The following is a 26,648-nucleotide window of genomic DNA, read 5'->3' as shown; positions in this document are numbered from 1 at the left end:
TTTTGACAGAAAAAGACTTAACACTGTAATATATAAATTAAAAACACCGACAGACTTGTCTGCTTGAGACTGTAGACGAAGGATGTTGTTCGTTGCGTTTCCTTCGGTGTTTTTAATTTATATATTACAGTGTTAAGTCCTTTTCTGTCAAAATTGACTTATTACTTACCACTTGATAAGGACCTAATTATGGTCGAAACAGAGTGGACTATTTACTTGTATTGCCAGATTGGTTGAAATAAACAGCAATATTTGATCTGATTATACTGGCGAGTTTAAGGAGTTCTTTGTATTAAACAGTTATTACGTTTATCTATATTATTGTATAATGTAAAGGATACTTTTTGATGAGAAAAGGAAGTGGAGATTTAAACAAATTTTAAACAAACACATATTAAATTGTATGTTTAATACTTTTTGCATTTTGCAAAATGCAAAATGCGCGTGTATATATGTATGATGACTTGTGATTGAAAGTTTTTTATCTCTGCAACGTGACTCTGTCAGAATTATCTATTTGAACATGGTTGTTCCTAGTATAATACTTTTGATTGTTTTTCGTTGTTTGACTTGTTTCTTTGCCTAACAAATATTTGTGATTAATTTAATTCATTGATACGTGTGCGTGTGCGTGTGCGTGTGCGTGCGTGCGTGTGTAAGTAGCACGCATTCTATACAGTAAACTTCAAGTATCCGATTGTGTTTAGATTTAATCAAAGCCGCGAATTTGCGTTCAGGCTATAGTTTTCTGAATTGTTTAGTCATACTAGCCGATGTGGGTTAATGAAAATGACGTTATTATTAAATTAACTTTAGATTACACTAAAATGATGCAACTTTAGATTACACTAAAATGATGAAATAAAAATAGACTAAAACCGAATAAAATTTCAATAAGGTGTAAACCAATAAAATCTTATATCATAAATGAATATCATTCTTCAACATTAATCAAATATTTTAAATTATTTGTCATAAAAGCATTAAATTGTTTATCGCAATATTTAAGATATTGCGATAAATTAGTGTTCTCCTTGATTGATCCGTGAGTGCCACAAATGCATATGTCATTTACGAATGTAAATTATCCTGCAACCATGGCAACGGTATAATAATAGCACAGTAACAATTGTTACCGCTCAAAATATACATCTCGCACATCGCACGGATCTCATCGGTATACGTCATCTGCAATATCTCGCACGCCGGAGGAAATCCATAGCCCGCTCCTTCGATTTCTCGTTCTACGTGCTCTCGGCAGAATCGCTATTTTCCAATAACTTGTAGAAATTCACGATATCTAGTGTCATACCAGTGACCCATATATAGACGTGTCCACGGCAGGCGCATAAAGTCGCTCGTAAGCTTCACGCCGTCGTGCGGCAAATACCAATCGCCAGTCGATGAGCTCGCTCGCTTGTTTCGTTTTTTTTGACGTAATCCGGATCATCGAATCGTGTGCGAGCGAGGAAAAAAGCACGTCGCTCTCCGCGTGTATCCCGCGACCGCGGTGGATTATCTTGTCGCGCATGGTTCGTTCCGCGCGCTGCACTATCTCGCATCATTCTCGATTCGCGTGGCCGTCCCGATCTCTGATCTCGTTCGAATCGTTGCTCGTGGCTCCCAAATCGAGGGTATCGCATTTTTTAGCGCTAGGAGCACAACGATCATTGTGGCTCTCTGCTATTCCTCCGCGTTGACCAATTGATTCCTCGATCGGCTTATTTAATATTTTCGAGACAATATTCAGTTGCGTTAGCGTAATCTTTTTGATCTTATAAATTACCAAAGCCGACTAATAATAAATAAATCAAGCCTAAAAATAATTATATGATATAATACGCGACAGAAGAAGAGAGGGTGAGGAGACTGATAAAGTGGCGAACAAATGAAACGACAAACAGAAGAAGGAACAGGATACTTAAGGAGATTATATACGCGCGTAAGATGAATTAGTCGCATTATTCGCGTGCTTGTATCAACAATTTATTTAGAAGGAAACATCGATTGAATGATTTGATTCCAACGTACGTCAATCTTTTGACAGGATTTCGAATCCGATACGCAGGAATGCTTACTGCATTGCATGAGGAGGAGCGCGATGACATCTCCTCTCGCAAATATCGAATGGACCAGAGAGAAGAGGCGAGTCATGTCATATCCGCTCCGCATTACCTGTGTTTAACCGTACGATAATTTCGGCGCGTCCGCGCGCACGGATTGCGCGTTCTGCATTCCGTTCGCAGAGCACAGACTCCGATATATTATACGTTCGCGATATGCATGCGACGCGATCAGTGCCGTATGCTGACGGCGCCGATAACAGATGCACTATCGCCGGACTAGTAACGCCGGCGATATTAATGCCGATTATGGTCGACCGCGTGCACAGATCACTCGTGACCACCGATGGAACGATCTGTTCGGGATTAGGAATGGTGCATGTGCACGTTATTGCGACCACGACAAACCGGGATACATTCTGACAAGTTGATACTGCCAACTGATTCTTAATAAAGCTTTGATGAAAGCTAGACAATTCCGTGGAGTTTAGTTTTACATCGGTTTTTTTGCCGACAGGCTGGGAAATTTATTCTTGTACATGTAGTTGCAGTTGCACATTGAGATTTAAAAATCCAGTGTCGGTGGATTTAATATATATGTTTTTAGCGAGTAGCTGTTACAAAATACTCGGTACGGTGTAATATATGTAACAGAATTCGCGATCAGTTGACACAAGAGTTTTTACAATATGTTATGAAAGGATGAAATATAAACGAACGGTATGGTATAGGATGGAGATCTGCGGGAGAAAATATGTTCTGCTTTAACATCCACGAATGATATATTTAAAATGCTGATATTGTCGCTCCCACATAATTTACAATTCTGATCAAGAACGATATATAATAGTAACCAAAACGGTAAAAATTGCGGACATATTTCTTTATCGATGCGTCGATACAAACAACATTGAAATCGTATAGGTGATGTTGTTTCTCTGCTCGCATTAATTTTGGCGTGACATATTATATTCTGAAAAATATTGCTATGTTTTACTGCTGCATTGATGTATCATTTTTTAATTCACCATCGCGAATAATTTACTGAAACCTTGCTCGCACATTCTAAAAAATCCTTTTCGCGTATACGATACAAATATTTCTACACATTTATAATTTAAGCTGCTTTTTTTATTGCAATATAATTTCAAATCCACCTTCTCTCTCAGAGTATTGTTACTAGTTATTACTAGTTTATTACTTATATGAAACTGATGTGATTACTCGATCCCTAAATACGACACATCAAGAAATCGATTATGAGACGCACTACAGGTTTTTATGGAATGAAAGCTCGTCTAGAATTTCGAATCGGGAGTGCACGTTCGGGAGAGAATCCGGAAGCCGATCGACTTTTTCGATATGTCCGTTGGTGGCCGTATTGTCGCAACAATAGCGAGCGACTTATATATAACGACTTGGGGATGAGTCGCCCAAGGGTCAGAGATTACTGTCAATTTTCGTGACTGCAATATCTCTCGGCAAATAAATCTACCAGAGTGGAATGTAAAGTGGGAAGAGACGGTCGATTGGTCGTCCCGGCGGACGGAATAGTGAGGAGAAGAGAACGCGGAGGCGATGTGTTCTGGAAATCGACGTGGTTGGCGTTACTGTTAGCGGGGATAAGCCCATAGCAAGGATAAGGAGTTTTAATGTCAGGATAGCGCCGAGGGAGAAATTCCTTCGAGGGAAAAAGAAAGAAGAGAGAGAGAAAGAGAGAGACAGCGAGGGAGAAAGGCATTTTTATTTGGAAGGACCGTCGATTGTTTTACCGAGATTATGTCACAGCATCGACAGAGATGTGATCATCATCGAATAGGAACGTGCAACTGGTGCATTCAATCTGGCTGCTGTATTCTTTACAGTAATCTCAATCGTAATATGTGATTTATCCATTATTGGTGGCTTGTCTTGACGCTTTTACATGATCGCTCGCTATTATTATTCGCAAACGGCTAAATATATCTGTATCATTGCGCCTCAAGTAGTATACCGTGCAACAAGTTGGACAAATTGGAATTCTCGAATCATCTTACGTGTATAAATATCGTAATTCGATACGTACAATTATGGTTCTGATATGATTTGCATCGTGATTTAATTTCCTCAGTATATCACGAAAGAAGATGGAGATTAAATTAGTGTCACTATATATAAGAATCGTGGAAATTTCAGTTATAATTAATTACGCGATGACAGAATTGTACTGCTCGAGATATTTTCGCCCTGTGCGAAGACGGATATTTGATTTGGCTAAATGGATGACGCGTTCGCTTGAAGAAGCGAGAAAGAAGCGGAATATCGTGGGCCCGTGATGCCAGGATGCAGTTTGTAATTTAGAGAAATGTTAAAAGGACGTGGTAAGCGATTGCGGGGTAACTTGGAGCTCGCGCAGTGGGATTTCTCAGTCGGACGCAATTTAATTTGCTGTCAGGGTGCGAAGGAGCTTTGGAACTAACGCACGGAACAACGAGCGCGTGTTGTACGCGCGTTGCCACGGCGGACGCAGTTAGCAATCTTCAAACAGTCCAATTAAGTTTGTCGCGAGTGGGTTACAGTTGTCACGCACCGTCGAAACGGAATGAAAATTTAAGGGCGCGCGATTGGAATTGTCGCGGTCGCTATTTCCACGAACATTCGCGTCTCGTGGATAAATTCCGTGAGGGATAAACGGAGTGGGATGAGGTAAAACGAGTTGTAAGAAACTGCATCAGGCTTTATACGCTTCGTAAGTGCATCGCGTACATTGGAAAGCGCTTCTTCTACCGTCCGCGTTCGATGAGGATCGTTCGACGAGCGTTTCGATCCCTCAAAAGAATTTCTAAAGCCGAAGATCTCGAGAATGGCAGCGGTGAAAGGGACCGTCTTAAAGACCTGCGCAAATGTAAATATCGATAGGAACGTTTGTACTTAAGATTAAGTTGATGCGATCATTCTATCGTCTGATAATACGTTCAGTGGAAGCTCGCTTATATTGATAAAACGTAAAATGTACCAAGGCAGACTAAAAGCGCACGTAGATGTAGTAGGATGCAATAGATATTATCAGAATCCTGTTCATGGAATGTTCAGTCCACTTTGTCTTCTCACCGCACTTGCTGAATTTTTTCTCTTCGCTGATTCCATCATGCAATTCCTGCAATATTCAGTCAGCCGAATAATCAACTTTTCCAATCTTCATTCGTAATCGCAAAATTTCTTTCAGCTTAATAAATTAATCGAATGCGCGTATCGTTCTGCAATACGTTGTCCAACCCTTTCTGAGCCAGGTTTCCAACAACTTGTCGCGTCCGCTCGAGCGTGCTCCGGCGCGTTAGCAAGAAATTCGCGGTTCCTGGTGGAAACAAGGCCGTGACAAACGAGATATCTCGTGGTGGCGAGAGGCTGGCGCGGGCGCGGCACTCCGGTCGGAAAGGCAGAGCGCTAAATGGAATATAATCAAGATACAGGGGGTTGGCGAGTGTGCTGGGATGGCGGCGGTACCAGCCGCATGTATCTATCTGCTGGCGTTACGAAGGTGGCGGCGGCAGCGGCAGGGTTGCGAGGGGTGGGTGGTGTCCGTGTGTTCTCGTTGACTGTTACTTACGGGCCATTTAGCCGCGATTATATCCAGCCCTCTGATTTAATGTGCAAACGCAGGTCAAGGGTTCGCCGGGCACTGGTGACCGCATCGGCGGTGAATGCGTATCAGCGCGAGAAACGTATTTCGCCGATCTTTCTTTCGACGAAAATTTCATCGTCGGTTTAATTAAGTCTCGCTGATTAGCTCCGGAATGATATCGTGCATTAATCTGCGACGTCTGCAAACAACAATAGAGATGCCGGAAGGTTGTCTCCATTGTTCAGTGCTCGGAAGATGAGGTTTCAAGTTTTACCTTTAAACCATCGCGCAAAAGTGAAACTAAAATACACCTATTAAATTTTATATTGTTAATATATATTAACAATACCTCGTTAAGAGATATATTGAGATTTGAAAACTGTTTAATAATGTAAAATGATTTATGATTATATGTGTTCACGAATCTGTTACTGAATTCGAAGATTTAAATCGTGCAATTAACGAGAAACAAAAGTTGTATTGTGCTTTTGTTTACGTTACGTTTAAACAGACACAATATAAGCGTTTCTTGCTCTGCTTGTGGTAAAGTCTTTAAATAATAAACAAGGAGTCGACCGCTTAATCTCGTTTACTTTTCTGAACTTTAGCCGAAATAGTTCAGTACAGTTACCCGTCGATCACTGTCGCGCGAAGAGTTCGTAGCTTGTTTCAAGTTTGGTAAAGCTGTAAACTGTAAAACGTATAAATTAAATTTGTGGTTTGTAACAAAATGCGTACAATCAGCGTTCCCTATTCTCTTCCCGATCATTAGCGGTCGCATCGTTGCTTCACGTCGGCGCTTTCTTCGACGTAGACATTAACAAAATTAACAATATATCATAACAGACTTCTAATAACGCTTTTGCGAGTCAAAAAAAATTTTGCGGAATGGAAGTCGGAAAAAATTTATTTTATATATATATAAAATATATATATATATAATATATATATATTTTATATAAATATATATATATATATTTATATAATATATATATAATATAAATATTATATATATATATATTTATATAATATAAATATATATAATTATATATATATATATAAATATATATATATATAATTTAATAAATATTAAATTAAATAATAAAGTACGATATATACGATGATTTGTGATTATATTATTTAAATCTTTCGTTTAGATATGATACAATTCTGACTCGGAATCCGTCAAAGAATAAATTTTTTCCGACTTCTATTCCGCAAAATTTTTAAAATTTTACAGGTTTTTACCTTCCGGCACACTCGCACTGTTATATAAAGCTCAACAGATTCTCTTTTCATGAAGAAAAGTTACAAAAGAAGCTTTTTATAATTGTTTCATCTACGCTTATATGTTTCTGGTAAATTTTTCTATGATTATTCATACAAATTCAGAAATTAAATTGTACAAAGATAATCTAATATAATAAATATTAATTATTCGTACAATCTAGTACAAAATTATTTTTTAAAAATGGCTACGCAGTAAAATACAATGTTTCCACGTTAGAAACAGTTGTATTATAATAGTTAACAGCTCATATTAAATGACACGTATAAATACGTTCATTGTATTAAAAAATAATACAGATTTCTCTACATATCGTAATTCAACGTAATATAAAACGAAAGAATAAATAAAATCTTAAGATTATCTTTGCTTGATAATTTAATATTTGAATTGCTATCCCTGAGATCGCTATCCCACCTTTAAAATCTATCCTATCCTTGAAGACATTTTAAGTACCAGTACAAGTAAAAGTCATTTGTTCAGGTGTGCGTCGGTCATCGAAGAGGAGCTTCCATCTCGATGATTCCTTGGGAATAGTGTACACGCGACGAAATTATACGGACTTACACGCGTACACAGGTATGTTGTAGCTTTGAGAATTGAACACACAAGCGTGTCTGCGACGCGCTTCAACTTCTTCGGCTTGGCTTAACACCCGTTCTCTTGGCGCGAGTTTACGCGCCAACCTAAAACTTTTCGTGGCAACAGCAGTCCTGGCTCGTTAATTAAAGAATCGCACGAATTAATCGGTTTGCTGTTTTATCGCGTGCGTTGGATCCAACGCGGACGTCCGATGCGTACAGACAGAGTCAAGTTTCCTCTTGCCGAATCGGAAATACGGGGCGAAGTTTCCGCACGCGCGTACGTCGGTTTCGAATTGCCGAATCGTAATAATTTAACACTCGCAGGTCGCTGTAGGGTGTGGGCGCGTGTGTTAAGTGTTGCAAACATCGGACCGCGGAAGTTTTCGGTTCCGTAACTTTCCCAGCGCACGATCGATGCTTACAAGTATTCTCGGCGATAGTTACCATTTCGCAGTAACTAAACTTGCCTTTCCTCTCCTAGTGTGGAAGCGAGTTGGTTCCTGATTAAACCATGAATACCGAGAATAAGGAACATCGTAGCTCAACTCGTCTCCCTCTCTCTTTGCCTCCTACCCCTGAAAACTTTGGTGCACACCCCGCGTGGAATCGCAAGTATCTACATACGTATCCTGACGGGATGGTTTGATTTCCTCGCGAAAGGACGTTGGACGGGAAATCGTGCGCGCGCGTATGCTCGCGGAAATCTCGTACCGACGACTATCCCGACTGTCGATTTAACTTTCGATAGAAAATTGCGTCCACATTGTGTGCCGGATTGCATCGACTTCGGGCGCTCTCGAAAATTCGCGCGGCGGTAACTTTCCAGGTGCATCAAGTCGACAGGTTTCCCCGGTGGTTGCGTTTCAAGGAACGAGTGATGTGAGGTTTCGATCGAATGCCGAGAAGAGGGCAGAACTTGGCATTTCGTTAATGATTTCAGCATAGAGATGTTCACACAAATATCTATAAAGTTGTTGTTATTATTGTTATATAAAATAAAGTCGTATGTTAAATTAATTAAAATAAAATTATAAGATTTCAATTCTTTTTTCGATATACATAAATGATTAATATCGTCACTTTAACGCTAGTCATTATTTTAAGCTTGCCTCGAATCGAAATAATCAGTGAGTATCTTTTTGCGTTTTTTGTAGTTTTTCTTCGATCTTGTCTTAATGGAAAATGTTCAACCGTAATCGAAACCAACGTTTGGAAAGAAAATCCACTGTACTGCAACTGTACTGTGTGTATTGTAAATCAAAAAGCCATGAATAGATTCAGAATCTAATTAAACTCTGCCGAATCGATCAAAGAGTTCGCACACGAGGCAGTCAAAGACGACCGATTCGAGACAATAGATACATCTCGCTCCGCGATACAGAACAAATCTCGATCTGTACACGTTCCATCTACATTCCGTATTCACCGAGAGGTAGTAACCCCGACAACCTTAATCCCGAACCGGTTACGACTTCCTAACTTGTGATCCTCGCGCGCCGTGTCGGAGCTCGATCCGTAATCCTCGCGTGGGTTGTAGTTTTCGAGGCACATTTGCAAGCGTTCTTCTCTTACGAGCCCCGCGTTGCTACCCTTCGTTCGCTTCCCTCGTTCGGTGCATCGCCGTGGTATTCTCCAGACGCAGAAGGCGCGCAGGGTGGAAGGAAAAGGAGGCTTGCGGGCGCGACTTAATGCTGCAAACGAGGTAATTGGAGCGTGAATTCGCTTTAAACCGTACCGGCGTAACCGGCGCCGAAGTGGCACCTTCATTTCTCGGACCTTCCTTCCCTTTGCGGTCGGGGTCGCAACAACGGGGCGACTCGTTAGCGCGAGTTACCGTTTATACCGGGATTTTTCCGCGTAAATCCGTAGAGAGAGGTGGTTTCTCCCCCGCCTCCCCGAGCGAGGCAGAACGCCCGCATCGGAAGAGCTAGCGAACGCCGAGAAACGCGACGGGCGGGATACGAGAGAGGAGGCACCCCAGCGGAAACTTTAAATTGTTCCCGCTTCTCTAACGGGCATACGAAACATTCCGGTAACGCGTGGTGCGCGTTATTGATGCCGGGAGCGGCGAACTATACGACACGTTCTTGCGCGAAACGTAACTTCGCGGAATGCCTCCTCAAACCGTGCGCGAGGGCGTTTTCCGAGCTTCCTCGACGAAGCTCGACCGACACCCAAACCACCCGCGCGTTCCGTCGCTTGAATGATAATCTCGCTTCATTATCGTTAAGTGATTGATAAATTTCTATACGTCAAAGTTAGAAAATTAATCCAGATCCATGGCCAAGATTTACTACCGCCCTTCGCCTATCGCAGTTACGATTGGTTTAATTCTTATTTCTCTATTTTTAGTTTATGGTTTTTTCGTAAAATATCTGTCATCTGTACCTTCATATTTAAATGTAGAAAAACCATTATAAATTCCGCAATCGTGACAATGTTTTGAGACAAAAATTGAAATCGTTTCTGCATGAATATTTATTGTTGCGCAGTATTGTCAATATATATTTCCAATATTTATATACTTTTTATTTTTATTTTAATTAACTTTATTCGGGAAAGGAATTTCGTTATACATCGCGAACTACGAGATATCCAGTCAATTAAAGAAAAACGTTTCCTATTGCTGTATCACTATCATTGTCGCGATTTATTTTATGGCGTACGTAGGAGCTTTTATTCTTCCTTTAAATTCTGGTCGTGCTCTTACAACCTAACGACTTACATACGCCTTCGTGTTCTCATGTAGCAGTGCAGGAATCTGACCGCTCCTGTAAGCGATTTTCGCGCGGTAAATTGCTTTAACCCGTATCGACACTAGCGTGAGCCACAGGGGCTACGGTAAACGGTTTAAAGTACGGCCGTGCTTCGGAATTTATCGGTGGCGATGACAGTAATCTGGATTGCCATCCACCTCGGCACAGCTGCTGACAATAATGCTGTTCGTGGTCTCGCGAGCGCATAGTATATATCTCCCAAATTTTCCCGACGTTTATGGATTTTTTACGTAGTATCCTCCGCGCGCGTGTACAAGTTCCGCGTTAAATCGGTCGCGCGCGGAGCAGGAAATAAAAAAAAGTCGCGCGAGTGTGCGCTGTATTGCTCGTTGTGGGAGTGTTGAATCGGGAAATTTATGGGCGCCCGTAAAAGCCGACGCGGCCAAGTTTACAAAATTAATCCAGATCCACGGCCAAGATTTACCGCCCTTCGCCGCCTATCGCAGTTACGCGCGCGCGAAAATCTAATTAACGTCGCCGGACGCTATCATGCCGCATCAAATCCTTGATTACTGCCGATAACCGCGCATCTCTCTCAAAAAAATTGACGATTGCGACGATTTTATCTCGCGGCTGTTTGCAAAATAAATAGTCGCGATTATGTTCCCGTTTTGATATCGCTCAGAATATTAAAACGGGCAAACTCGTGATTGAATTCCGACGGTTAATAAATGCGCGCGTTATCAAAATCGCTCCACGTTGAAGGGTAAAACTCCGATCAAAGCGGAAAATGGAATCATAAATACAGTATACAATTTTCAACGTTTATGGATCGGCGCGTCGGATTTACTATAAGGTTTTTAATATAAATACGAGCGCGGATCAAGCGCACGTCCATATATTTTTTAACTGAAGGATAACGTAATATTCAGTTGCGCAGATATATTTAATTCGGATTATTTTCAATGTCTTTACAATGACGTACGCTTGCACCCCTCATTACTGCCGAGCGCGTTATAAATATATGTAAAGGAAACAAGACGTCATTTAAGTTTCCTTTTCCTCCCTTACCTTCATGAAGCTACTGCCAAGCTACTGGAGCTCCGCGAAGAAAATAGAGTCTGAAGAAAAGGCTCTTATCTTTAGTTATCTCGTATACGTACTTACCGATGAAAAGAACAGCCGTCCCATCTTCTTTAATTGAACGAACCTGCGCGCCGTTTGTTCGCCTTTGCGCGTGTTATGCAATTTTCGCTGTTTAAACATTTGCGATGATCGTGATGAACTTTACGGATGGAATACATAGCCATGGTAGAACCTGGGTAGAACGGAATGTTGCGCTGGAGTCCCTTTTGGAATGCAAGGTTCCTCCTGTTACATTAACATCGTCCAATGCAAAATAACTTTGTTTGTGCCCAGTGTGTGTTCTCGCGCGCGCACACACAATTTCTCCTCAACTCTATCTATTCTTGTTTATCCTTCTCTCTGTTGATCTCTCTATCTCTGTCTATCTCGCTCTTTATTCAAATCGTTCGCTCGCAAACGTGCAAACGGTGCACATGCATTTTCGGGACAAGTCGTCTTGTATGGCGGTGTGTTCGCTGCCACAGGTGCAACCACGATAATAGAAGCGTATTTCTGCGATGCACTTCCGCCGCGCATTCAAACGCCGCCGCAAGTGATGAGACTCTCTGATAGAACGTAGGTTTTCACCGTTACTGGAAATTTCGGATGGATCTCAACGCGCGATAATGCTGCATCGAGATCGATGAATGACGTTGGATGAATTTCGCGATAGACGCGTTATCGTTTACGAGCAACGCGATTTGTTCATTATTTGATTCCTATTCAACGGTCAATTCAACCCTCGATATCGCACTTTTCCTGTTGTCTTATCTTGAGTGATGGTTCAAGTAAATGAACAGCGACGTTATTTGCAGTCCCGTTTCTCGCAAATACGAGCAAATACTACGATTTATTCGATTGGAGAAGTTTTAACGTAAATACCCTACGCGGGAACGGAGGTGAAAACCCGAAGTTGCACAGGAAAACCTCGAGGTATGCTGTTATGTATATGCCATTTATAGATCAGCAGGTAAAATATGCGGAGTTTGGCAGGACGGCACAAAAACCGGACGCGCTCATCTTGCTCTCTTAATTTATCATGGGCTTCCGTAATTACCGCCTGGCCGAACAGGAATTTCTTGCCCGACATGACGTCCTCTGAAGAACCCGCGGAGCGGGAAGCCATTCTTATGCAATCTAAAAGTTTTAATGACGTCGAAGCTTGGAGATAGCCAATATTCACTTCGTTCCGTCACTTTTTCCCGTATCGCCCCCTCGACTTCCAGCTCCTTTCCCGTCGTCTTTCTCCGTTTGCCTTTTACCTTTTTTCTGAATACGCGCGCATCGCTAGCACTTTGCTTCGAAAACTTATTCGACCGTCGCGTCGTGAGTAGCAAATAACGCCCGCTATAAAACTCGTCGAAATGTCGTCAACTATCAGTACAATTTTATAAAGCGCCAAGTATTAACGCAGTTTCCGCCGATGTCAGTTCGTGGGGAGGTGCGGTTGTATAAATTAAGGAAAGGTAATTTGAACAGTTTGCGAACTTGTAATATCGCGAGCTGGAGTAATTTATCATCTGCTCCGGCTTTTTTCTTTGATCACCAATGAGGGGTGTGCGTAGCTGCTCGCCACTGTCGCATAAAATATGCACGCGGTAATCGCCTGAAGAGCTACGTTCCGCAAAGAACGCGTAAAACAAAGTAGGAAAAGCGAACTCGCGTTGGAACTTGCCGCGTATTATCGATACTCTGTGAAATAAGTTCGCGAGAATCGAGGGAAAAAGGGAACGCGCGTGTGCCTCTCGCGTGCTTCTCAGCACCTCGCATGATTGCGAGTCGCAAGTTCAGCAATCAGAATAATTCGCGCAACTGCTCGTTTCGTATTAAATTTAATTCTGTCACTGGGTGTCACAAAGAGCATCGTAAACGCGAACCTCCGCGTGCGAACTTGGTGCTTATTTTAATATTTTAATATAAATCGGTAAATCGGTGTGTTTCATCAAAGTTAGCTTTCCTGTAAAGCACATCACACGTTGTTTGTTAAGTATCTTGCTAAATAATGATATTCACATGCGATAATTGTTATAAAAAATTTTATATAAAACATTTTACGAAAAAAAGATTTATTTTTTATCTCGAGCAAATCTCGTCGCGTTGAAAAACCAAAGAAATTCCTTTCACCAGACCAGTTACAAAGTATACCGAGTATCGATTACCACGTTAGGGCGTCTTCATTAGTCGTGAAAGTGTTGAGTGTCGTAATTTTCCCTCCTGGTAGGTGGGACACGCCTCGCTTCTCGCGTGTACCCACTTGTTACCGACTTTAAAAGTCCGCCAACTCGGCGCGCCGCTCGCGGTCTAACGAGAGCGAGAAATTCCGGAAAACCGAGGGGAAATTAATGAAATTAATAATCTGGGGGTGGGGGGAGAGAGAACGGGAGAGCAGGAAGCGTGCGAAGCCAGACGAGAGTGCGAAGCAGATACGAGAGTGATAGGGTCACGTAGGGAGTTGTTGGTTGCACGAGTGCGGAGAGAGTGAGTCGAGGATGAAAGGGAACCCGGTCCGCCCTTTCGGACGCACAAAGCAACCTGTGCTGTGTGAGTTTCCCTGCTGTTTCGACCGGGGCCATCAGCAGCTAATTATTTTTTAATCAAAGAAATGGGAATGTCGCTGCGGCGCGCTCTGTAACATCGAGACCTCTCGTCCGCGTTATGCTTCTTCATGACCTCGTGCTTGCAAGTACAAGCTGTACGCGCGGTCAAGGGGTGGCTGGTATCGAGCTTTCTCATTTTCGATTGCATTCGCATTAATGAGTTCGAGTTTCGCGACTGCGCGCAACGTTTGATGTCAAAGGAGTTTTGCAATTACTACGACGATGTACATTTATAAATACGTTGCAGTGATTTGAGTTGCACTGGAATCGCTTGTACATGCAAGTGCGTTGAAATGGAAACAACCAACACGTAATCGCTCTGATCGCTTTTCTATGATCTTTTTGTAATAAAAACGATAGTTTTTGGTCGATAGTTTAAAACTGATCTTCGCCGAAGGAGATATCGAAACATGTAATATTTTCATTAGCGATTCGAGATGCAAGGCTTTTCGCGATTCAATATAATCGGGGGGGATTTAAATAAATAGCATTTTATTCCTCATATGAAGAGAATAGTCAGCTTTTATGGATTAAACAGGCTTCACTTTGAAAGAACTTTGATTTCGAGTATGTATTGTAAAGGTATTTAATAATCGAAGGGATGGGGAAATTGCAAAATTACGAAATAATAAATTACGAAATAATAAATTACGAAATAATAATTTTCATCGAAGGGATATCAATTCCTGAACCGTCAAAGAATTTTCTAATTAATATCTGATCTGGTAGAAGCCAAGTGTAATACGTGCTTTATATCGCTCGGAAACAGCGTTTGCTGGAGAATCAACAGCGCTATGTTACATCAACAAGATGCATCTTACAATATGCATGGATAATGCCATACAAATCCGCATTGGTTTCTCGTTTGCTGGCATACTGAAAATTGACGCGTATCTATCTAATATATTTGTGTTCTCAACCTACTCTACCTATCTTTCTCTTCTTCTCTCTCTGTCTCTTCTTTACTCTTCGTATGGTTCTCCTTCACTCTTTGCTCGCTTTGATATTCACATAAGCTCACAATCCCACCGATTTTGCGCGGATTAATCCGACGCAAAGGCAGCTTTAGCTCACTGATACGATGCAACTTAAATTATACGTGCGCAGGGCTGCACTCGATCAGCGATTAAATCTTGTGCAAGCGAATGTAGGGCGGGTAATTTTAATTAAAAGAAGCTCGCTCGCGCAGCAAAGCGAGGAGAGCGAGTCTGAGGTTGTACACTTTGACGAATTTTCAAAAAATTAACGTTATGCGTGTCCCTCGAATCGCCATCGCAATGTACATAATCGTTTTTTTATATTGTATTTCTGTGAGATCTTAAAGAACGTATTAATTAATGCAAAAATGTATGAAAAATGTCTCACGATGCTGAATTTATTATTGCAGTTGGAATCGCTTATTATTCCATTTTTATTCTATTAAACAAGTAATATTCGTCACCTTTTTGGTTTTATGGAGAAACGGTTAACGATAGTGACGATTTTGATATGAGTGTTATATGATTAGAAGTTTCCTTGTACATTTCGCCCTGTGTGTGCCCATTCGGAAATTGCGTTTATCGAAAGAACGGAAATGTGTTGGTTTTATTTAAAAAATTCTTGTCATCACAGAAAGCAATATTTATCAATGATTATTGTTCAATATTTGCGATTAATATAGTAACTATATTTATTAGTAATTATTCTGCTACTATCGGAGTTATAATATATTATAACTTATCCGCACATGCATCACAGAAACAGATTGGATCAGCTGCTCTCTATAGTCTATATATCAATTTATTCTTTGAGTGGAGGATTAGTCGCAGCTTTGAATAACTTGGTATGCTCTATTCCGCCGATATCTACTCAATATTCGTCAGGGTTCTGGACATGCTGCAGAACATTTTCGATCCGGTCATCAAGTTGACCAAATCCGATAGAAAGAGACTGGTTGAAGAATCGATTTGCGAAAAATCGCGTAATCCTTTGTAAACATATGTCGAATCTCGTCAAGCTGTAATTTCAGTTTTTAATCAACATGCAAATTTTTAAATTAAAACAAATATGAAACTTTCTATTAGTAACTTTCTTTTCTTTTTATTTATCATGTTATAAACGTTATATTTATGGGTCATAATTAATTAATTAATTAATCGAAAACAAGCAGTACGTCCAACTATCTCATACTGTGTGTTTTTAATTAAGAAATTCAAATATTCCAATGGATCGTACTTAGAAAATTTCAACTTATGCTACCGAGCAATATCACAGATGATTTTAGAATACCTAATAGAATATATCTAGCATAAGTACATGCTTATAATCCGCATATATCAATAATGTTTAGCGAAATGTAAAGAACTTTTGCTTCCTGTTCTACATCTTTCAGTGACAACAAACTTTAAATTGATATTTGATTTTTCATTAACGCATTACGATTCCCTTTCCTTTTCATCTTCTTTTAATTGTATCTTTGAAATCGTGCCATCAGAACGAAAAGATTTATTAAAAGATATTCTAATTGCTATCGAAGACACAAAACCTGAAATCCGGTTGTGAGTTACAAATTGGCAGAGCTTCGTAATTTGTCGCCAATGGTATCAGGAAATATACTGAATGCAAATTGGCACGTTTCCCGCTTGTATAGTCCGCGCATCAGCGTGTCGCAACTTAAAGGAACGACGAAATGGCGAACGACAGACCCTTTCGCATCGACCTAATGCGCCGCGTCCTACAACGCGCGCACGTCCTCGCGCAACCCTCGTCAGTTTTAATGTTAGCGACGGAGCGTGTAACACCGGCCGCGATATCTGGGACAGGCGAGAGCGTAGGTAGGTAACCAATTCAATAACGGGGCGTCTAAACATGAACCGGGTACGACCGCTAATGGTTAGCTCGTGACGTAACGGCAAGTATTCCCGTGCTCTAACGTTCGTTTGCCCGCGCGCGTCCTCTCACCGCCAACCCTTCTCTCAGTGCGCCCTCGTCTTCGCCCCCGCCTTCCCCTGCGCGTTCGCAGCGCCACAAGCGCAGGTTCACCCCCGTGCTTTGCCGTACAGGCGGACGGGTACATGTATAACCGAACGATGTTATGGGCATGTTCTCATGTCAAACCGCAACCTAACGACCTTAGGCGGTTAATGGTGGCGCTTGCCGTTGACCCCCGCTCAGCCCCGGTCCCGTGATAAATTGCTGTTAATGAAGCCGTCGCGCTTCTCCGTCATCCGTTTTCGTAATTTGAGGCTTTAGTTGGTTGTTGTTGCTGTTGCCGCCATCGCTGCCGCTGCTGCTGCTGCTGTTACTGCTGTTGTTGCTGCTGCTGTTATGTACTCCATTTTGGCGCTTCAGCCACGGGAGAAACGTGCCCTTGCAATGGTTTCGGAGGAAACGATGGAGCGTGTGCGATTCGATTATCTACTATCTACCTCGTGGAGAGTCTACCGATTAATGTAGAAACAAGTCGTGTTAGCAAAATTATTATTATTATTTAAAGTTTCGAGGGTGATATTTCTTCCTTGCGACGTGGAGTCCTTGCGAATGTCCTTAAATTTCCAGCTGGGGTGATTCTCGCGATTTGCAATCGTCCGTTTCGCCATTCAGCTCCGCTCGCCGTCACGCACCTTCGATTTACGGGTCCGCCGTTATTTTCACGCCCGGCCCGCATCGACTGCAGCAGCCTCTCCGGCGCGGCATTTGCATCGGATCCGCGACAACGGAACCACCCCTGGCCGCGTTCCAAACGAAAGTACCCTTTCCGGTGCTCCGGGCTGCTCTTCAACGCCAAGAGTGTCGTCGAGCGTCTAGCTAGAAAGGAAGTGGTTAGAAGGCGCGCGAATTAGAGGCGCCTCTTTACTCGATGACGCTTTTCCCTTACTACCCTCTCTCTCTCTCTCTTCTCGCCCCGTACGTTCTGGCAAACGTACTCTCTCGAACTGCACTCCGCTATCCACTTCACAGTGCTCGCTATCCGGGAAGATATCTCCCATGCGAGCGACAACGTGTTTGGAGTCCTCACCGAACGATGGCGGTCGTCCTGGAAACTCCGCTCTGGATTTCCATATGATCCTGGAAACTTCGGTCTCGAGCAGGGGAGAAATAATAGGAGAGCACGGCGCTCGAGATCGGCCGATCGGAAGACGGGCTTTTACGAGCGTCGTCACGAAGAGCTTCGTGCGTCCCGCGGCGCCTCTGATGCAGTTCAGAGAGAGATCTGAAATCGAATGCATCGAGAGAGATTGTAATAATGCATAATGCCAGCATGATCATATTTCAATATATGTTTAATTATGCTATCAATATATGCTTAATATATAAAATACTTATAATATATAAAGTGGTTGATTTAAATAATACCATTTTTACTAATACTTTCAATAATATTTTTTCTAGTATCGTTATAAATTCCTGTCACACAAGCACATCTGCATACAAATTTTGAATGGGCGATTCTTTTTTTCGGAAAACCCCTTAGACGATATCAGCCTCATTCGGAACTCATTTCATAAAGTTTTTCCATACCGCCGGCCAATACGTCACGATAAAACGAGGCCACGTATCAAATGTGAGCACAATTGTCGTAATCCCGGAAATCTTGGAAATCTCGATCGCGGCTCGTCGAGATCGATACAGTTGATTTTCTGTTTGGCGGACTCGTGTACGTGCACCTGTACCAGAGAGTCCTAGATTTACATGGCCGGAAGGAATTCTCCGTCCGTGCTCTATCAAAAAGTCATCAATGTGTTCGCTCAAATACCGCCGCAGTTCACCGCAAGCGTTCCTTTCGTACTCGCTTCGTTCCATTTGTCTTGAGGTGGAAAATCCCTCTTCCGTTCTCGACGTCGCAATTTGTCTGCGCCTCATTTTCATTTTCTTTATCCTTACTTATCCGAAAAGTTCTTTGGAAAACTGCGGAAATCTACCTTGGCCACTTTGCCCAAATGAAAGACATCGACCCCTTCATTGTCATAATGATGATCGATGAACAGAGTTATTCATATGACCTATCGTATCCCGGCGTCGTTAAAATTCCGAAGAAGTCGGTCCCAATCCCGTTAGGAGAGCGGGAACGTAGTGTATACGCGAAATGCCGAGAGACTTCTTAGCGCGACGCTTTTGATTTAGCGTCGTGCCGGTGTTCTCGACACGATGTCGAGGCTTTGCGGAGGGGCGCGAGAGGGCTTGCGACGGGGAGATGACGGGGGTGAGAGAAGTCGAGCGGAGGATAACGAAGCTCGAGGGAGCGCGAGCGAGAACGCCAACAATGAGAGCAGAGAAGGGGAAGAAGGGAAGGAAGCGACATCGTTCCTCGTCTGCATCCTAATTACCTCATTTTGCCGGAAACTGCCCGGAATCCGGGATACTCAGCCACGGTTAGGTTTCAGCGCCCGAACTCATCCTCGCGCCCCGCCATCGGCGAGAGGAGGTCGCAATTCCTTCCCTTATACGCCGGCGAGGAGGGAAAGATGGAGTGTAGGCCGGGGTGTGTAGGTCGTAGAGAGGGTGAGGTGCGGCGAGGGTAAGGGACAGGAGGCGGCGGAATGGCTTTCATAAATCTCCGTCGTAAAAAGGGGATTTATTTGGGAGGAGATGCGAGAGGTGGCTTCTCTCTCTTTCCCTCTGCCTCTCGTATGATCCTCCCTTTCTTTTCTCCTCCCTCTCTTCCTCTATTTCTTTCTTCTTTCCTCTGTCTCTTTTTCTCTTTGCCTCTCCTGCGGCCTACGTGGCACGATGCGAAACCGAGCGCGGCAAAGTCGGCGCGGATCGCCTCGTTAGCTCTGCGATAAAACGCTCGCTCATCCGCCAATGTCACTTCTGGCGGAATCACTTTAGAGTCGTCTCAGCGATGACGCGGTGCGACGTTGGTCCGCCGCTCTCTGTCCTCGTTGCCGTTCTCTCCTTAATTCTGCTCATCCGCTTCCCGTTCTGCGGCCGTCGACCGCGTCGTATCTCGATGAACGTCGTCGCGTTTTTACGACCGACTGTATTCAATTGACGTCTTCGACGTCGTCGGCCACGAATGGGTCCGGGCCCGATGACGTTGATGGACGCCGCGCGATTACGCGAAATAACTGTCATCGTCCGCCTTCCCTTATGTCGCGCATTAGCGCAAATCACGAGGACTCTATAACGTCAACGGCCGTTATCATAAGCATTAGTTGCAGTTAATTGAAATTTAACCAAGATTGAAATTCATTGAAATCGACGTAACTTCGATAAGTTGAATTCTCGACGGCGCGAGAGCGCACCAAGGCGATTCCTATATTAATTCGTGACGAAAACGCGGTAATTGACGCAAGATATATTTCGCGGGATCTACGTATGTGATATGGAATGGAAATCGCAATGGACACCCGAGCTCGTCGGGATTATATAAATTTCCAAGCAGGATTTTATCCATTTTATTTATCCGTGCGCATAGCGTAACTAACGAATGAGCGACGATCGCTGCGATACACGCGTCTCTGCGCGCGACGACGAATTAACCGGAGAGTGACGTATTAATTTTTCGCGACAGTCGCAGCGTTAATAGCGATCTGTCCGTGGGAGAGACGGGTGCGACGTGTACGAGCGACGCGACAGCCGATGCAATCGAAAATATTTAATATTTCTGCGTCGATAATGCGTTCGATGGCGACGCGGCGCATCGCGCTGCCGCAAACAGCGAATTAAATCCAGCTTGTAGTTTATTAAACGCTCTTTTCCCCCAGTAAATTTCAACGCACTCCCGCCACCGTCGATGGTGCGCCGTAGCATGTCATTTCCCTCATTGGATGGTTTCATTATCTGTTACACCGCAGGCTACCATACACGCGAAGTTCAACCGAGATTGCGTTGATAGAATATTCCGCGGTCCAGCGGTAGAAGCGCGGTGGCCGAGGGGCATGTTTTTAATATACCGCACCGATGGCCGATTTTTCGTTTTTGCCGGTGCAACTGTGAGAGAACGAGCGTATCTATGGTAACGAGATCTTATTCACTTTGCTTGCACAGTGCTTGTCTAAATAGCATTACAATTTTGCGGCTTTTGTGGGGAGATTCGCAGTCTCTCGTGTCTTTGACTCGATCGTGAGGAGAAGGAAATAACATTACGTTCAACAAACAAACTATGCCGTTTGTTTCTTGTACAAGCTGCGTATGTTTGAGAAATTACGTATTCTTCTTGTAACAAAAATAGGTTACGTTCAAATTATCAAGTCTTAATACTTGATAATAATTGTCATTGCTCCATTAAAAACATCAACCTTCGTCTTTTCAAAAATTGCTGGTAGATATATTAAAGACAAGAGAATCTTATTTTTGAGTTGACTCAATTGCGAAAGAAATTGCATTTTAATAAAATTTGATATCGAATTTAATTATAACAGAATATCCCAAATAAAAGTTAAGAGAAGAAAGATATTATAAGGGTCCAAGGAGCGATAGAATAAAAAATACTCTCAGCTAGCGAGATTTAGGCCCCACCATCGATGGGCTAATGATATAAATAGGCCAAAAGCACAAACAAGTGCGGAGTTATTTGTCGAGACGAGTAGATAATAACGTCAGATTTGCGAGATCGGATTCAAGTCGGAATCGTGGGCGAATTGACGTAGAGATCGAAAGCGAGTTTATTTTGTTCAATTCCGTTCTTTGTTTTCTTTTTGTTAATTGCGCTAATTCGTAACTCTTTTAAATACATCAGTCTTATACCTATAACTATTTATAAATGTTATCATTGCCCTTAGAGGATCTATCCTGATAAAAATCGATTATAATATATAATGTAATTTTTGTCTGGAAGAACTCGCTCTCTAATTTGCCAGAAAATTTCAAGAGGAATCTATCTTGTGAGATATCTTAAATGTATTTTATTGTAATCTTGTAACTACGATTTTAGATATTGAATTCAATTTAAATATCAGTGTGAGATCTCAATTACTAAAAGCACTAGACCAATCTATATAAATTTTCTTCGTATGCATGTGCGGCATGCGCCTTTTTTACGGAAAAAGGGTGGAGAAATGTAATGAAGAGACCTAAAAACTTACTTCCGTAACTACTCATGACTAAACAGTGAAATGTTGTTAATAACGTCGCGCTTGTGAGAAGCAACAGTGTCAGGTTATTTCTCGCCTGCTCGTTAAACCTGAGCCTTGTTTAAATTTAACAAGCGATTCGACCGGCGAAATTGCGAACATACGTCTTCTTTTTACGTCGCTGCCGGAGGTTCATTACGTACAGAACGAGGGTACGTAGGTACATTCGAGCTGGTCCTATCTCGGGATCAAGCTGCACGTTTCGCACACCCGGTGCACACCATGCTCCTCGGAATTTTTCGGCATTTAGCTTCTATGCCGCGTGCATCGGATCATCGCGCGTTCTCGCGAGTTCGTTCTCGTTGACGATTTTCCGCGACGATGGAAATATCATCTTGCCACTCGGTGGAGACGTGAACGGAACGACGGAATTTCCTCGTTTTGCCCGACAGCGTTCTCAAACACGATTCGACGCTCATTGGACTTTCGTGCGAGAAGTATCGTTAGCGTCAGATCGCGAGTTATCCGCGACATCCGGGAATGACGTCGTGAGACATCGCGCCCGAAAGCTGTGCTCGCTTCTGGGCGAGAATCGTCCGCCTTTCGGGCTCTCTCGTTCTCGTCATTGTTGTAGCGGAGAAGACCCCCCAGAGAGGGTGAACAGGGTGGGACTCCTACTCTCCCTCAGCCATCAGCTAAATCGCGAGAAGGGACCGGAGACGAGGAATACCACGAGCACAGGCTGGTAGACAATGAGATTCGTCTGCGTACAGAATTGGAAGGCTGCGATCGGATGATAGTCGAAAGGTATAAGGCGCTTGGGAATAAAGCTGCGACAATTTCTCCAGGGGATCTCCCGCAAGATTCACGTTCTCGTCGAACGAATGGGGAGCGAGAGAGCCGCTTCCTTCCTCATCACGCGCAACGAAACGAGATCTTCGCGCATCCTCCAGAACAGCGTTCGGTCGCCGGCGCGGAAATTGAATTCGCCCTGCGCGCGCGAGGATCACCCTGCTGAGAGACGCGCGATGCTCCCTCCGTCCCTTCAAGGTGAATAAGGCTCTTCTCTTCCGCGGAAGCCGACACTTTCGCGGCGGATCGCGACGAGAGCTCGTAGATTCGTAGACTCATGTCGAGTGATTCAGCTTCAGAAATATTACAGATGACACAGCGATGTTTGAAGACCGGCGAGAAAGTGATGTTTCGGTTGAAGAGTGCTCGGCTGTTTCATCGTCGATTCGGGTGTTTGTCACGACAACCGGAAAATGGAGACTTTGCTGAAAACAAAGCCTATTTTCACAACAGAGAGGCAAAGGGAGAAAAACAGAGTGCGTGGGAGAGAGAAGCGAAGAGGTATGGAAGAAGACGTAACGCGAATGTGGGAAACTATCTACGCTACCATGAGGTAGATCGCCTCTGGGCTATGTAACTTGCGACTCGCGAATTGTCACGAGTCGTGTATCAAAAGCTACCTGGAGGGGTTGAGGGACTAGTATGTAGTTTGGCAGACGGCTTCGGTAAATATATGCGGAAAGTTGTCTGGTGGAGGTACTCACGATTTCGGAGATTGCCACGAGCTATACGCCGGAGTAATTTTCTCTAACCTTGAGGTACGACCCGGAAGTTATGATCAATTCGTTCGTTTCCCTCACGCGGACCGTAGACTCTCGTTTGGACGAGTATCAGCCGCACATAGGGGAAACGACGAAAGAGCATCGCCGCGAGCGCTGCGCCTCGGACTGTCCTGCGATTTGCATTTGCGTCTCTGCACATACGGAGATACCGACATTGTCATCCTCCTAGATTTGCATCATATTTAATAGGACTTGTTCGAAAAGTTAACATATGCAAAGTGTTTACGCAAGATTCCCTGCACCAGCGGGAAATTATTTCGTCGCGTAATTTCATATCGATGGGATATTAAGATCGCGATAAATTTGACGGACCAAAAGAAAAGTCGACGTTGTAATTATACGAACATTTCATCATTTATTTCGCAACGATTGATTTCAAGGATTGATGAAGTATGTACAACACATATCTCATGATAAAAATTTCTCACTGGGAACTAATGGGTTTTGAGGCAATCGTCCCGTAATCGCAACGTCAGTTACCTCGCTCGTCGTCAAATCAACAACTACGGCCGAAGTGCGATCGTCATCACGTCGTAGAGTCTTGCACGGCCGTTTAACGCGTTACGGTGATTGGGACGAATGTCGTTGAATCCCGGTCAATCAGAACGCTCGACGCGTTCGGTCGGGTAGTTTACGGCAGCCAGCGGCAACGAACGGCGGAGGTTGCCGGTTACCGGAAGTACGGTCGAAGTCGAGCAGAGCGAAGGCTGGCCGTGTGCCAGATTGCCGTAAGAGTGCCTGCACTTACCGGTTTCCACTATACACTGTTCCTCGTTCCGCTGCTTTATTGGATGTCGCAGTCAGTTTCGCCTTCATCCTGCTCGATGTATCACGTGGATGCTTCGTCTTGCGCGTTTGACCCTCACCGAGAGGGCCTCGTAATGTACTGTATCATCCACCGGAAGTCTTCCTTTTAGAAGATCCGCTTTTTATCTCTGGTCGTCGCACCACGGCGTGCAATCGCGGAGCTTTTTGCAATCTGCCTTTGACGCTTTGGTATTTATTTCAATACGTGATGCGATTTTATCGTTGCGACCGGAGGGGTTGCATGGTACGAGTGTGCGCGCGTGTGGTGGTTTATAATCTACCCGATATCCACCGTGGTTCTGACACGATGAACGGTCAACACCGACTGTAATTCCTAGCTCGGAAGCGGGCGCTCGGTATATTCCGCAAGCTGAAAGCGGCCTTTTTGCGGATGCAACCCGGGAGTTATTAGCACACCATGCGACACTCGTTGCTCTTCTTGTACTAGCGAGCCGCGCCGACTGTTCCCCTCTCACCCTTTCTCGGTCCGCCATTTAGTACGCGTAATTTGTCGTGCTCGCTGTTGCGTGTATGTATGTATGTGTATGTGTATGTGTACTCTGGCATGAAAACTTACGGGAAAAGCTGAAGCTGCTACAAATGAATAAGTAAAGATTTCCGGAGGAGTATTAGCTTGTATATAGTAATGAACGCACCGAGTGTAAATATCACGATGAATTATGGAGGAGTAGGTATCATATCTCTGATTATGCTCTGCGAAATGTAGTATATTATAGAAGGGCAAATTAAACGCAAGGGATACATTACTGCTATAAAATAATTTAATTGTACATTAAATCTCTCACAAGCAAATACTTCATGCATTTTTATATTTATATTTCTTCATATTTTTATTTTTTATATTTATAGTTTTTATGTTTTTTTTCGGTGAAAAATATATCAAAACATCGTTTCAATCTTGGTTAGAAAAATCAAAATTATTTAATATTAGATTATTGCATAATTTCTGTCGTATGTTTGGAAAAAATACCACAGCACGAAATTTTTAAATGGAAAAAACTTGGCAGTGCTGAATTAACGGTTTATGTTTGAAACCCATCAGCGCTAAGCTTTTTCCATTTAAAAATTTTGTACTGTAGTATTTTTTTTCTAAAAATATTAACAAACAGAAATTATGTAATCTAATATTACAATTTTGATTTTTTAAACCAAGAACGAAACGATGTTTTGATATCACTATTTTTGTTGATATATTTTTTCCATAAAACCAAGCAGCGCCTGTATTTAGCGTCTCTATTGTACCTTTTCAAAGAAAAGGTAAAGTTTGTATGAATATCATATTCGTTTAATATACATTTTAATATATTATTACATGTATATTTAATATATTATTACATGTATTTTCCAATACATTTTAATAGTCTGGAGCGATAAATCAGAGATTAAGGTTTTTTAAGCTGTCATCTACAGCATTGATACCAAGTCGATAACACAGCAGGAATCGGGTCACTTTCACGAAACCAATCGCAATGTTCTTTTCCATATACAGCTTTGAATAATCTATTTCAAAACACAAATATAAGAAATACGAAATAGTGTTTGTTATCGATAAATATATCCATTTGAGAATGATACGACGCAAGAGAATGCATCAACCGGAGTTCATTCGATTTGTTTGTCTCTCTCGGGTCGGTTTCATCTCGGAAACTTTCGGGAGCAGAGAAAGTTTCGCGCGTGGGAACTTTCCGCGTCGCTTTGACGGAAGTTTTCACCAGTCGTGTTTTCTTAATGCACACGCGGGAAATTCCGTATCGCAATCCGCCGCTTCTGACGATCGTGGCTGATGGCGTCGCGTCTGTCCTCCCGTCTTGTCGCACTACTATATCCAAGATATAGGATGATTTCGTGGAGTCGTCCCGGGATCGACGGCGACAAAAGTCACTTGGGCGCTAACAAAACCAATTTGTGGAAACCTCGGACCACGTAGAGAGCCGACTATCTCCCGGCTACGTTCCGGCGACGTACGGACGGCCGATCGTTAAGTGCAGGGATCACGTAGCTCTTTGATAAAGTTCCAGGTCGTTTCTTTCGTTACGAGCGCGCCCGCGCCTAGCTCCTTATCCGGTCCGAAGGGTGCTCCGACATTCTCCCGCGGGTACCTATCGTTCGTACCGGACCCGGGACATTTCTTACCGCACTGGCCTGCGCTGATAAGGCGACGCTGAATTTTTCTCGCCGTCAGAAATGGGCTCTTTAATAAATTCGGGATGTATC

General features: G+C 43.1%; 1 protein-coding gene and 1 long non-coding RNA gene across 5 annotated transcripts in view; one reads left to right on the top strand and one right to left on the bottom strand.

The window, feature by feature from the left end:
- The window catches only part of LOC105282464 (hemicentin-2), a 326,396-nt gene that overhangs the window by 43,703 nt on the left and 256,045 nt on the right, over positions 1–26,648 (top strand). For 3 of the 4 annotated variants that reach the window (XM_011344417.3, XM_011344418.3, XM_011344416.3), the window contains exon 2: positions 7,436–7,531. The exons of the other annotated variant lie outside the window; for it this stretch is intronic. In XM_011344417.3, the coding sequence (XP_011342719.1) occupies positions 7,436–7,531 (96 nt within the window). The remainder of the gene's footprint in view (positions 1–7,435; positions 7,532–26,648) is intronic. 4 annotated transcript variants of the gene reach the window in all.
- LOC105282463 overlaps positions 10,089–26,648 on the bottom strand; it is a 270,589-nt gene continuing 254,029 nt past the window's right edge. The window contains exon 5 of the long non-coding RNA XR_894492.3: positions 10,089–18,167. This is a non-coding gene — a long non-coding RNA (uncharacterized LOC105282463). The remainder of the gene's footprint in view (positions 18,168–26,648) is intronic.

This window comes from Ooceraea biroi, chromosome 2 (assembly GCF_003672135.1).
Source record: "Ooceraea biroi isolate clonal line C1 chromosome 2, Obir_v5.4, whole genome shotgun sequence".
Lineage (NCBI taxonomy): Eukaryota > Metazoa > Arthropoda > Insecta > Hymenoptera > Formicidae > Ooceraea > Ooceraea biroi.
This window is presented reverse-complemented; position numbering and strand designations above follow the sequence as displayed.